We start from the raw sequence: 13,499 nt of genomic DNA, 5'->3' as shown, positions 1-13,499 counted from the left end.
CTTGGACCTGATGTACCCCATCATCTAGAACCTGCTGCATCGGTCAAGATTTTGGGGCAGACGGATGTCAACTGTACATTCTGTTATTACCTCCATTTCTTCTTGATATTTTTGAATTGTCTGTTGATACGAGGGCAGCACGGCGGATGAGTGGTTAGCGCGTCCGCGGTACAGTTCTGAGGTCATAAGATCGAAGCTTCCTGTGTGGAGTTTGCATGTTCTCCCCGTGCTTGCGTGGGTTTCCTCCGGGCACTTAGGTTTCCTCCCACATTCCCAAAATCGTGCATGTCAGGTTAATTAGCCGGTCCAAATTGTCCCAAGGTGTGAGTTAGTGAGTTGTTTGTCTCTGTGTGCCCGGTGACTGTCTGGCAAACGGTTCGGGTGTCCCCTACCAGCTGCCCGGAGATACCTGAGATAGGCTCTGGCGCCCCCGTGAGCCAACTGAAGATAAGCGTTGCAGATAAAGCATGGGTGGATAGTTATTGTTACAGTCGTATACTCTGTCTAGAAGGACATCAACTCAAGGTAAGTTTGCATGTCACGATGTTCAAGTTCTCCCCAAAAACAAAACAAGCACAGAAAATGCACTTTTCTTGTAAAGTCAAAACTCGCACCTACATCGCATTACAGGTCTGAAAAATCGCAAATAGGGTTTCCTTCTAAAATCGTGCGGCCCTAGTTAATACCCTTTCAACATCTATTGCAGCCTGGTCATCCTGCAAAGGGGGATGACCTCAGGTACAGCCCCTTCTCAAGATTTCTTCATTTTCTAATTTTGAGTTCTCTTGTCTGTGCAGCCCTTTGAGACTCCTTGTGATTAAGGGCGTCACAAATAAACATGACTTGACTATTAGGAAGACAGTCTCAAAATAACAATCACCGGAGAAGGAAAAAAAAAAATCAGGTGAATTTTGTATCTTAAATCAGAATTGAGAAACGGAAAAAGCTGTGTTTGAATAAGCAGGGATCAGAATGGAGATTTTCATTTTCAGCTGAAATAGCCAGCGTCCAGGAATAAACCAGGGCGGAGCACCCCCCCCAAAGCCCCCACCACACCCCCACCCCAAAAAAAAAACGACCCCCCCCCCAAACCTGGGCTTTAGGCAATTTACTTGTCCAAAACCATGCTTATATTTATCATTTAAGTAACATTTTTAGAAGATTAAAATAATTCGCCCACATAACTGATTTTTTTTGTAAATACTGCAAGATAAGTTCAAATGCAGTTCAGTCCCTGCAGCTTGTGCGACAATGCGGCCAATTTTTCTAACGGCCGCCAGGGTGCGCCAGAGCAATAAAGGAAAGAGTGAGACAGTCGGATTTTGAATTTGTTTGCTACGCAAGAGAAAAAGTGAAAAAGTCGGAATGCCTTTGGGGTTCAAAAACAGCGGAAATCCGCGGTTTCGCGGAAAATTCTGATCCCTGAATAAGCAGGGGCCCATACAAAAAATGTGTTAGAAAACCATATATGTTGACTTTTGCTTAAGTGATAGAGGTCAAGAATAAAAGGAATGACCCATTAGATATAAATAAGACCTTGTTTTCTCAAGGAAATAAGCCGAGAAGTACCAGACCAGAAAAGCTCCAAACAAAAAATGATACACTGTATTTTCACAACCATAAGGCGCACAAAAAAGTCTGCGATTATTTTCAATCGTGCCCTTTCGTGTCTTTTCTCTCATTCAGAGCGACGGAGATAGACCAGCTGTCTTTCGGGTTGGGTGCCCAACCTCAAAACTGGGAGGTCACAGGTTTAAATTCACAGGTGAAATCCAATGTTTTTGTGAGATCTGTCACATTCTCAACTAAATGGAACTTGAATGGGTCTCCAGTGACTTAATCATCTCTTGTTTGATTTCCATCTTGCGCTAAAGAGGACACGGGACATCACACGCCAAGCATTGTTCGCGGAAGTGCTCATGGATGCCAATCGTATAGCGTTTTTAGCAATTTGAAAGTAATTGTGCTGCCAAAGGCAGAACAGAGTTCCCCCCCACTCCCAAATATTTATTAAATTGTGAGATCTTTCACATTTACAACTCCTGTGTTTGTCGCAAGTTTCCCAAAAGCAGAAGAGGACACGTGACGTCCGACGCAATGCGTCCACTGTTTGCAGAAGAATTCAGATTTCTTAGGGCTCTACTTTCTTTGTCAACTCAAATCATTCGGAGTCTGTCAATTCATTCTAGTCAATTTTTATCGTGCTATCATTGAATCCGTTTTAACTAGGTCAATCACAGTTTGGTTTGGTCGCGTCAATCAGAAAGAATTGTCAAAGATGGAATCAGTAGTGAGGATGGCAGAGGAAATAATAGGTACGAACAAAAGAGAAAACGGACAATAAATATTATGGACGATACCAGTCATCCTGCTCGCAGGTACTTTGATTACCTGCCGTCAGGTCGCTGTCTTCGCTCCATTGCGAGCAAGACTTCACGTCTTAAAGAAAGTTTTTACCCTTCCGCTATCCGTATGTTCAACGGGAATTGAATGATTTAGGTTATTATAGTATTATTAATCCAACGACGTTCCCCCGACCTATATTACTCTAGTCTTGTTATTTACATATTCTTTCTTTTTAAACTATTCTATATAATTACCTTGTATTATACACTATAATATCTTTATCACTCTATTGTTTTACACATATCATTATTGAGAGTTCGCGTGTCAAATGATTTCTTGTATATATCATGTTTATGGTTTATGCTGGCTAAATACATTACATTACTTATTGTCCTGTTGCTTTCGTTACATGAAACTGTGTCATTTTTCCACCTGGACCATGACTACGGTGGCGCATAAACTTACAAGCGGATTATAATGAAAAGAATGGATTGTCGACGCTCGGGCGCGACTATTTTGGGAGCTTTCAGAAAGTAACTCTGAACTTGAGAGTGAACCTTTTAAAGGAGATTTAGCGAAGCTGTTCTGGTTAGAAACAGAGAACAAGGACTTGGGCGATTATATTATGGAATACCGGTAAAACTCAGCTTTAATTCTGTTGTATTTCCTAATACGCACACTTGAATGCTTGTCTGTGTTGTTGGAACGCGGCCGCAAGCACAGGGCTCCCGCGCCCTATCGTGTGGTGCGCCCTGTGTATGTGTTGAATACAGAAATCGAACCAGCTACGGAGATTGCGCCTTTTGACACGGTGCGCCCTATTGTCGTGAAAATATGGTGTGTGTGTATATATGTATAAAATGCTTCTGAGGAGATATCTCATTGGTCGCAAAAAGGAAAGCAGGTATGAAATCCATCTCTAAGAGACTCAAAAATATGAATAAAAATGTACTTTGGGAGTCACATTGCACTGGCAAGTTGAGGACTTCTTGCAAAAGTTAGTCTTCCTTTTTGTCTGCAGGATTTGGAAAATTCTGCAAGACAAAGGGGGAAAAAGTAAGTCAGTTGCCTTGAGGCCAACGTTAAACCTTTTAGGAATTGTGCATCACCTGAAGCTCTTGGTGTTCTTTAAGTAGCCTGTCGTACTCCCTGGCAAGACCGTCCGTCTGTTTCTTCAAACCGTCAGCGTCGCTCTCAGACTTTTTCAGTGCTAAATTTGACAGGGAGGTTAAAACTTAGTCAACAGTGCCTCTGATGTTGACCTAACTAAAACAAATGACATGGTTTGTTTGACCCTTTCGACGAATGGGGGACACGCTCTGACACGCTGACAATTGAATGGTCACAAATTGAGACTCTTGATTGTACGTCGTGCTCACAACATGCTATCAAACGACTAAAAAGGCAACAGGACATCTGCATACTCATGTTCAATCAGAATGCAGAGTTAAGCTCATTTATCCCTTTGAAAAGTAAACACGGATCCCATTTTGAATTCAACAAAAGAACAGTTACTAAAGGTTCAATTGCCTTATTTATCATCAGTGTCTGAAATAATGTCTGCCCAGACGCCCGGGGCGTGCATCTTTTATGTCGGGCGTACAACTTCTAAAATGTCTCGGCCCGGGTGGCCGACAACCTTTTCAAGAAAAAAAAAAAAAAAAATCGCAAAGATTTTTTTTCAAATGAAATGTTTGCTTTATTCCAATTTCAAAATCCTCGGTTGGTTTGGTAATTTGCATACTCTGCAGCCAATCAGAAGCCTGCAGCGAATAACTTCCAGACTTTCCAGAGCGTTATAATGTCGCTCATTTGCATATCATTTAGACGCACAGAGAACACGAGAAAAATGGATAAGTGGTTAGGAATCAAGCCAAAATTTCAGCCCCAGAAGATTCAAAAGAAGCTAACAAAATTTATGACGCTACAAAACGTAAACGTACATTAAAAGCATTGTGGAAAGAGGAGGTCACGTGGCTTGTAGTAGAGGATGCAGCGCAAACATTGCATGAATGAAGGTGAGTAAATACAGGTTCATACTGACGGCAGATGGAAAACAGCGACGTCATATACATGCAATGAATCTTATAAGTAGATTTATAATAAACTTAATTTTAAAGTGTTGTTCTGTTATATATTCTGATTATCAATCCTTAATACTTTGCAACAATGTTTTTTTTGCGATTAGTCGTCTTATTGTGTTTCAAGTTGTGAAAAATGGGGCAGGCAACTTTATGGTTGGGCAGAATTTTCAGAACTGTCTGCCCTGGTGTCCGGTAACTTTTTGTCACGAGTTTCAGACACTTATCAGACTTCTAGAACTCTCAACTTTTAAATTTCACATTGGGCAAATGTCACTTAGTCATAAGCCAAACACGATTTTAAGCAAGGTTAAGGAGGGCATTGTATCTTGGACAAGTGAAATGCGATTACAGTAATCTCTTGCGACTTCTTGCTCCGGTTCACTGCTTTCCGGATTTTGAATTTGAATTAAATTTTCTTTATTGTTTTTAATATCAACGTATTGTGTTCTGCAGCAGACAGCAGACCGCAAATGCTATCACAGGAGCAGGTTGTATGTGTGTGTTTGGGTGGGCGTGACCCACCTGTGTGCGCGACTGTGATAGTAAAATAGTGGGTTGGGCGCATAGGTCAATGTGGCCAGCTAGACAAACTGTGAAGCACGACGACCACTAGCTGGTTACATCGAAAATATATTCCTCAATTAACATAGACCCTTAAGGAAAGTCAGAAGAGCGTAAAGAAATGGTGATCACCACAGGGTGCTCCGTGGATTATTATCCTGATCAGGAAGCGACTCAGGTGGCGGCAAGAGAGCAGGCATTAGCGGTGCTGCAGGTCTGGCCTACTTCTGCGGCTACGTAACAACTCTCACAAGCTACCCCTGCCGAGCCTGAATATCGCCAACTCGTGGGGATTCGCTTGAATAGGGACAATTGTATTTTAGACATTGTGGAGACCTGGCTGAAACCAAGGTTACCCAATGCTAGCCAGCTGCTCTCTAATTTGCTTCATTACTCTGACAAAAGCCCTCCAAATCCATTGTACTTGTGTACAATGACAATAAAGACCATTGATTCAACTGCAATACTGTGTAGATCTATAGTTGTTGTTTAGTTACAGTCTCATACTCTCAGTTGATAAGGACGTCATCTTGAGGTAAATTTGACCATGGGGGTCCTTTTATGAAGGGGCGTCGCTACTTCACAGATTTTCTCTTTTTGTGGGGGGTTCCGGTGCCCATTAAAAGCAATAACCGAGGGATGACTATATTGGTAGCATTTTCTACACATATCACAAAAATAGGTTTCTTTGAGGAGTCTTCCAAATAATAATGTCCTTACCATCATAAATTACACCAATTTCAAAAGATGGAAAAATAACGTATGAGTAGCAACATAGACCAATGGACAGAGGACAAAAGAGAAAATTTGGCTACAAGCCAAAGTTATTGTTACAGTTATGTTAACAAAAAAGCCAAGCTACTGATGGACCATTGACATTTTTTTAAATCCCACACGTAGTGTAGTGCAAGCATATCAAACAACATTGGATGATTTGACCTGACCTGCCGGAAATTTCTTAGTTTCTTCAGTTTTCTCGATTACTGTAATGTACTATTCTCCGGTCTCCCTGGTAGCAAATGCTGCAGTGAGGCTTTTCACTAAGATAAGAAAGTTTGATCGCATTACCACGATTTTGGCAGACCTGTACTGGCTTCCTTGTCAGTTTAAGTTCCGATTCAAAGGTTCTGTTGGTATCATACAATCATGCATGGGCTTGCCCCCTCAGATCTTTTAGACTGGATTTCCCCCAATGGTCTTGCTCGAAACCTTCGCTTGGAAAATGATGGTTTACTAATAATCCCAAGAGCCAAGCAGAATTCCACATGTTAAAACAGTGTTCTCCACTAGGGCCACTGTGCTGTGGTATTTTCTGCAACCTCAGTGGAAGTGTTTAAAGGCTTAACACACTTATATTCAAATGCTTATGAATGGTGTTGACCTCAGAAAGCCTTCAACTGGAGATGCTGTTATTACCTACATTTCATGTTGATGGTGTCTAGAAGCTGCCACAGTGACACCAGCTGCTTATTATTCAGGAACAGTTATTGTTAACATAAATAAATATTTCAATACTGTGACACTGCACCATTTTTCCCCAATTTTATTATAATCAGAATATCGGGGTTGAAAACAGCTCACCTGTGCCTAATATTCCCCATGGACGATGTCCATGCCAGTATTTTACATGACTATCTACAGATTTAAACACGAGGGATTGTCGCGATTCATGTACGGTGTGTGTACCTGTCCATGGCACCTACCGTCTTCTGAAGCCTTCAGGTCTTCTTTCAGTTTGTCCACCTCTCTCCTCAAAAGCTCCATGCCCTCTGCGGTTGCATTGTCTCCCGATCCCTCCATCAGTGTCTGGAATTAAGTTAGTTACAGAGGCTAAGTGTTATGCCTGTATTCTTTAAACATAGATGGTCATCTCTCAGGGCTGAGCAAACATTGTTTTGTTAAAGCAGTGTCTGAAATAACGTCTGCCCGGACACCCGGGGCGTGCATCTTTTACCTTGGGCACCAAAAAATAAAAAAAATAAAAATTAAAAAAAATATATATATTTTTTTGTAACAAAACGTTTCATTCCCATTTCAAAATCTCCGTTCGTTTTGGAAATTCCGGGATTTTGGTTCGTTTGGCAATTTGCATACTCGGCAGCCAATCAGAAGCCTGCGTCGAATAACTGCTTCCGGACTTTACCGAGCGTTATAAGGTCGTGCATTTGCATATCATTTTCCAAAGAAGACGCACCGAGAACACAAAAAAATGGAGAAGTGGTTAGGAATTGTTCAAATTTGTCAATTTAATAGGGCTCTTATTCGTGGTATTGTGGTAAGACGTTTTCCATTGTGTGACGTCATTACGCACGCACCATTTTTTTGTTTTGCTAATTGTTGATCGCCATGTTGTATTGAATGGAGCCGTGTTGTTTTCTTGCTGTTGAGGAATAAATATGCTTAAAAGCTGAAACACAATGTCCTGCTTATCTTCTCACGCATGAGGAAACTGCACACTCTGACATATCCTTAACAGGAATCAAGCCAAAACCTTAGCCCGAGAAGAAATATTCGAAAGAAGCTAAGAAAATGTATGACGCTACAAAACGTACATTAAAAGCATCGTGGAAAGAGTTCACATGGCTTGTAGCAGACGACGCAATGCAAACATTGCATGAATGAAGATGAGTAAATACAGGTACATACTGATGGCAGATGGAAAACAGCTATGTCATATACATGCAATGAATTTTATAAGTAGATTTATAATAAACTTAATTTTGTGTTGTTCTGTTATATATTCTGATTATCGATCCTTAATACTTTTGCAACAATGTTTTTTTTTGTCTTATTGTGTTTCAAGTTGTGAAAAATGGGGCAGGCAACTTTATGGCTGGACAGCCAACGTTTCAGAGTTGTCTGCCCTGGTGTCCGGTAATTTTTTGTCATGAGTTCTAGACACTGGTTAAAGCTAGAAAATATCCATCCATCCATTATCTGCATCGCTTATCCTCAGTATGAATATTTTGTTTGTTTGTACATGATTCAATTGTTTGTTTGTTTGTACATGATTCAAATTGAATCTTTTCTTCCGGCGCCGTCACGAATGGCAGCCACTCCAGCAGCTCCCGTGTTATTTTCGATTGTTCTCGATTGTTCTCAGCTCAGGGATGCTGCTGGAAATGTGAATTTCCCTTCGGGGATGAACAAAGTATCTATCTATCTATCTATCTATCTATCTAAAGTTGCAGGGAAGCTAGAAATAGACTTACCAAAGTTGAAAATGTATTTTTATTGTGTATTTCTGCTCTATTTCTGTTTCTATTCTCGGTTTGCTTTTCGGCACAACATAATAGTCAGAAAGAGTATGGAATTCCAATCAAAAATGAAAAAGTGGCAGTACCTGCTTCAGCAACTCGTTGTCTTTCAAATACTTTTGGGCAGCTTTGTTTGCATTTTCAACTTGCTCTTGCAGTGATACCGTTGTCCCAGACACAGAAGCCAGTTGGTTAATCAAAGTGACTACTCTTTTCATCACCCTTCATGAAAAAACGGAGAGAGAAAACATTACAACGGACACATATTTGATATGTAAGAGCAAGACAAAGACTCACAGCCAGAGGAAGACAGCAAAACCAGAGATGTAGAGGTTCCGTTGAGCCCGGAAAAGTTTCATGTGCATGTGGTCGTGCATGTTGGGCAGCAGTTTGGCATCTGTGCCCAGGTTTTTAATGGAGTATTTTCTCACCTCGCGCACTGCATCTACAGAAAAAGCATATTGGAACGCTGTTTAAAACTTGAAACCAGTTTCACAATAACGATACAGCTGCAGGATTATATTAAATATTAAAAAGGATAAAGCTTTAACTCATACAACTAAGACAACCAAGTTTTCTTTTTGATTCCACTAAAAACAGGACCCATCCAGAGAAAAATGGTGAACCCTTACTCTGATTGCACTTACCGAGGAAAAGAACGATCAGTATGATAATCATTGTGAGAAACACTTTGTTCCAAAAGCGAGCAAGTGGGCTCCAGATTCTCAAATTGAAAACTTTCTGCCATCTGAAACACAAAAACACAAGCAATGATCATAGAGTGGGTTGTTGGGCGCTCCTTTCTGCCAATAAACCCTATCAAAAAACTGGGCTTTCTTTGTAGAAAGCTCATATTTCAATGAGGCCACATGCGGCCTATAGTCAGGTGCGGCTTATGTAAGTACAAACTGGTTTTTCCTTTAAAAATGTACTGGGTCGGCATAAATTCAAGTGCGCCTTATAGTCCGAATTTTACTGTATGAGGGTAGTTTGCTTTTAGCGTGACCTGTACATTTTCAATCACTTAAGGTTGATAGGTCAGCACTGAGGGAAGAGCAAAGACAGTAGACAGTTTATCAAAGCTAGCTAAGCCTCAAGGTGGAACAAAGACCTGGTTTTAAGACTACAAGGGAGACTGAGAGGTTGGTGTCCCAGCATATCAACGACTCCCTGCCACCCACACTGGACCCCCACCAGTTTGTCTACAGAGCAAACCACTCCACTGACGAGGTCATAAACACCGCACTTCACGCCGCGCTGAGACACCTGGACCACCGGAGGTGCCAAGTCAGAATGCTCTTTCTGGACTTCAGCTCAGCCTTCAATACCATTATCCCGGAGGTCCTGGTGGAGAAACGCTCTCACCTAGGACTCTCTTCCTCCATCTTCCACTGGATAATGGACTTCCTCTCAAACCACCCACAGTCCATGAAACTTTGCAACCACGTCTCTCCCACCCTAACACTGAGCACTGGCTCCCCCCAAGGATGTGTACTGAGCCCCCTGCCTTTCACCCTCTACACCGACCTACCTCACAAACACATTTGTTAAGTACGCCGACGATACTACCATGGTCGGCCTCAACTCTGAAGGGGACGAGACGGCGTACAGAGGTTGAGTCACTGACAACGTGGTGTTCGAAAAACCACCTCATACTGAACACCACAAAAACAAAAGAACTCATGCTGGACTTCAGGTCACAAAAAACAAAAACAAACAGACTCAGAGATAGTTTCTTCCCCAGAGCCATCACCACCCTTAACACACACTGCACAAAAAACTGAAACTCTTGCAAACACACTACCTCATACGGATGTAAAATTCTATTCATGCCTCTGCTTACTTTGCACAATCTTGCCTATTTTGCACTAATACGATCCCAAAACTTTATGTAAACATCCTACATGCCCAGTGTTCATTTTACCTCTGAAAAGTGATGGGTCCCGGGGACTCGCATGTTCAAAAATCTATGGGTCCCAACAGAGTTCTATGGGTCCCCCAAATTTAGTGTGCTCCATGCCCTTACAAACTGTCGTATTTTCCCTTACAAAATACCAAAAAATCTTTTATTTTTCAAACATCTTTATTTATGTAGTTTAACATGTTATATTGTACATGTGTTTCTTTATATCATATATATTGTTAATGAACATTTTGTTGTGAGACACCGAGTTGCTCGACATGAATGAGGTTTATTATAAAAAAGTTTAAAAATGAAGTCGCTTGGACGTTCACTGCAGAAGGAAAAATTACATGCAAATATAATTAAGTAGGATAATACATTTTCTTATTCAAATTATGAATTCATTTTCTGCATTAAATTATTGTTGGTAACATACTGATTAAAAGGGATCACCACAAACCTGTCTTTTTTAATTTTCTCCTTTTATACTTCCTTTTTTTCTTTATACAACATAATCATTCGTAATATAATGCATCAAAGCAAGTGAGCCATTTGAGAGCCGGTTCTTTAATGAGTTGAGCCGAAAAAGCCGGTTCTCTAAAAAGAGACGGACTTTCACTACAAAACTCGAACTCGAGATCGGCGTGCAGACGAAAACTCGAACCGCGAGACCAAAACAACAAAGGCGGATCTGCCTGACGAAAAGTTTGGAGTGCGGTAAATCTTTGTTAAAAAATGATAATGACAATTTCGTGTCAAAAACGTTGCGTCCCGGGGACGCACGTTGATTTGACATGATGCGTCCCCAGCAAAAATAATGCGTCTAGGACGCAGGGACGCGGGCAAACGAGAACACTGCATGCCCAAACTTTCTTGTGTAAATATTGCGTAAATTATCCTTTAACTTTTTTTGTTTTCTTTTATCCTCATTGTAAAATGCGAACTGGAGTGCCACGTCCAATTTTGTTGTCACAATATGTTTAACCCATTTTGTAACAAAGATAATATACTTTTGGGGGTTTTTTTATATGAACAATTTGATTGACACTTTTAGCAGAAATTAAACACATTTCCAATTTGATTATATCAAATTCTAACAATATGAGGTTTGAACAATTTTTATCAACACTTTTTACAGCAATTAAACACATTCACAATTTCACCATATCATATTCTAACAAGGGGCAGCACGGCGGCGCAGTGGTTAGCGCGAGTGCGGCACAGTTCTAAGGTCTTGGGAACCTAATTGTTTGTTTGTTTGTACATGATTCAAATTGAATCGTTTCTCCGGCGCCGTCACGAATGGCAGCCACTCCAGCAGCTCCTGTGTTATTTTCGATTGTTCTCAGTTATTTTCGATTGTTCTCAGCTTAGGGATGCTGCTGGAAAAGTGAATTTCCCTTCGGGGATGAATAAAGTATCTATCTATCTATCTATCTATCTATCTATCCTATGTGGGTTCAAATCCAGTTACCGGACTTACTGTGCGGAGTTTGTATGTTCTCCCCGTGCTTGCGTGGGTTTCCTCCGGGCACTCCGGTTTCCTCCCACATTTCAAAGACATGCATTTCAGGTGAATTGGCAGGTTCAAATTGTCCCTAGGTATAAATGAGCGAGCGAGTTGTCTGTCCCTGTGTGCTCTGCGATTGGCTGGCAACCAGATCAGGGTGTCCCCTGCCCACTGCTCCAGCACCCCCACGACCCTACTGAGGATAAGCGGTGCAGCTAATGAGATGAGATATTCTAACAAGGTTTCTGGAGGTAAAGTGAAAGTGTGACATTCTGCCTTTGCTCTTTATTTCCGCCATCGAACAAGACAAACAAATCGAAAAGGCGAATGTCCCTCCTGAGGCCAGACAATCCAACTTGGGAAAGAGGAGTAAAGATAGGACCAAATTGGGGGTGGTGACCACACCGGAACCAAAGATTAGAGATTTAGAGGAAAACCTATTGCCGATGAAAAAGCCCACAGGGGAATTGTATGAAGTTGAGCCGGAGGAAGCAGGGGAAGAAAAAAATCCGATTATTCTATTGTGTTCTATCATATTCTACAAGATTGCGTGCATCACCTCTTAGCTGAGATGAAGGGCAAGCAGAGGATGAGAAGGACGCCCATCTCCAAATACAAAAAGAGAGCTACAGCGGTCCATTGCAGCGTCATCTTGAACTGATGAAGTCGACCTCAATAAGGGAACAACAGGGCAAGATGAATCAACACAGGTTAAATCCGAAACATACAGTCGGGCGACAGACAGGTTGAGTGACAGGCGTGGTCCACCTTTGTTCAGGATTTCCCAACTATTAACACCTCAATTATCAAGTGAAAGGTTTCTTATTAACTTACATGGCGAAATGTCGTCACAAACAAAAGGACGTCAATAATGTATCACAAAAAATCATAAACGAAAGGCCTACGTAGAATTGTAATCAGACTTGTTTTGTTATTTTAACAAAATGAATAACTGCAACGCAAACTTTTAATGTATTTTAACCTAAAAAAACATAAACATTCCCACAGGTTGTATTATCACGATTGTTGCTTTTTAACTTACCGAGAAAGGACAAAATAGACGATTATATTTACTTTCCAACTTGTTGTGAAAACAATATTGCGAGCGTGAAAAGTTGCTTGCCACACTTCCTGCTTGGTACAATCTCAGGAACTTCCGCTAAAATAATCGGCTTCCGCTATTTCCTTTCAAAATAAACCTCAGGTAATTTTCGGGAAGTACATCACATCAACAACAACCAGGGCCGTAGCCAGACATTAGTCTCGAGGAGGGGGGCATATCAAATGCACAACTACTATTAATACCCAAATATTTTGCACAGTACTGTTTTGAGTGTTTTTTAGGACAGCGTTTCCCAAATAGCGTTTTTAAAAGATCTTGTATTTTGTAGTTTATTTGTTGTTGCACTGAAAAGTGAATATTTTAACAGGCATTTTGTTTTGTCTGCAGGGATTCCAGTTTATAATTGCTTAGTATAAAAAAGTTCCCAGCAGAGTACAAAAATATATATTATCATAATTTAGTAGAGTAATGGATTTTTCAAAAACGTACAAATTTATTTTGTGCGGATTATTCCGTTATTATTAGTAACATACTGACATCTTTTTTCCTTCTTCTTTTTACTTATTTTCTCATTTTATTTATTTCTTACTTATTTTTTCCTAGCTAGGGGCTATCAGGTCCCTGCAGTCACCACCTTGGATTCAAAGTTACCTGTTGTAGACCTTAATCACAAAGTAGCGCCTTAGCTAGAAGTTGCTGCCATTTGTAATATTGAATTTGTTACTATATTTAGTCATGATTGTATGATTTCTTCATTCAAATAATCAATTCTTCT

The 13,499-nt window shown here is 40.7% G+C and overlaps 1 protein-coding gene across 3 annotated transcripts; it reads right to left on the bottom strand.

Moving 5' to 3' along the window:
• Window positions 1-1,429: 1,429 nt before the first annotated feature.
• bcap29 (B cell receptor associated protein 29) lies at window positions 1,430-12,840 on the bottom strand. 3 transcript variants are annotated; one of them, XM_088346233.1, is made up of 8 exons: window positions 12,704-12,840; window positions 12,221-12,332; window positions 8,896-8,996; window positions 8,546-8,693; window positions 8,335-8,470; window positions 6,695-6,797; window positions 3,456-3,556; window positions 1,430-3,380 (listed from the first exon to the last, which is right to left on the bottom strand). In XM_088346233.1, exons 2-8 carry the CDS (start codon window positions 12,310-12,312, stop codon window positions 3,345-3,347), a joined length of 717 nt encoding a protein of 238 aa, XP_088202359.1. In that variant the 5' UTR covers window positions 12,313-12,332; window positions 12,704-12,840; the 3' UTR covers window positions 1,430-3,344. The 3 variants fall into 3 exon arrangements, with proteins under 3 accessions (XP_088202359.1, XP_088202361.1, XP_088202360.1); XM_088346235.1 differs by lacking the exon at window positions 12,704-12,840 and adding an exon at window positions 12,405-12,423; XM_088346234.1 differs by lacking the exon at window positions 12,704-12,840 and having other exon boundaries at window positions 12,221-12,471.
• Between the last annotated feature and the right edge of the window lie 659 nt (window positions 12,841-13,499).

Source organism: Urocampus carinirostris, chromosome 10, assembly GCF_059441175.1.
Source record: "Urocampus carinirostris isolate Australia breed hairy pipefish chromosome 10, RoL_Ucar_1.0, whole genome shotgun sequence".
Lineage (NCBI taxonomy): Eukaryota > Metazoa > Chordata > Actinopteri > Syngnathiformes > Syngnathidae > Urocampus > Urocampus carinirostris.
This window is presented reverse-complemented; position numbering and strand designations above follow the sequence as displayed.

Coding starts and splice junctions, on each gene's coding strand:
- bcap29 (XM_088346233.1), bottom strand. CDS start 12,312: ATGACGCTGCAATGGACCGCTGTAGCTCTCTTTTTGTATTTGGAGATG. Junction 8,997..12,220: donor CCCTTCATCTCAGCTAAGAG/GTGATGCACGCA, acceptor TTTGTGTTTCAG/ATGGCAGAAAGTTTTCAATT. Junction 3,381..3,455: donor AAGAACACCAAGAGCTTCAG/GTGATGCACAAT, acceptor TTTGTCTTGCAG/AATTTTCCAAATCCTGCAGA.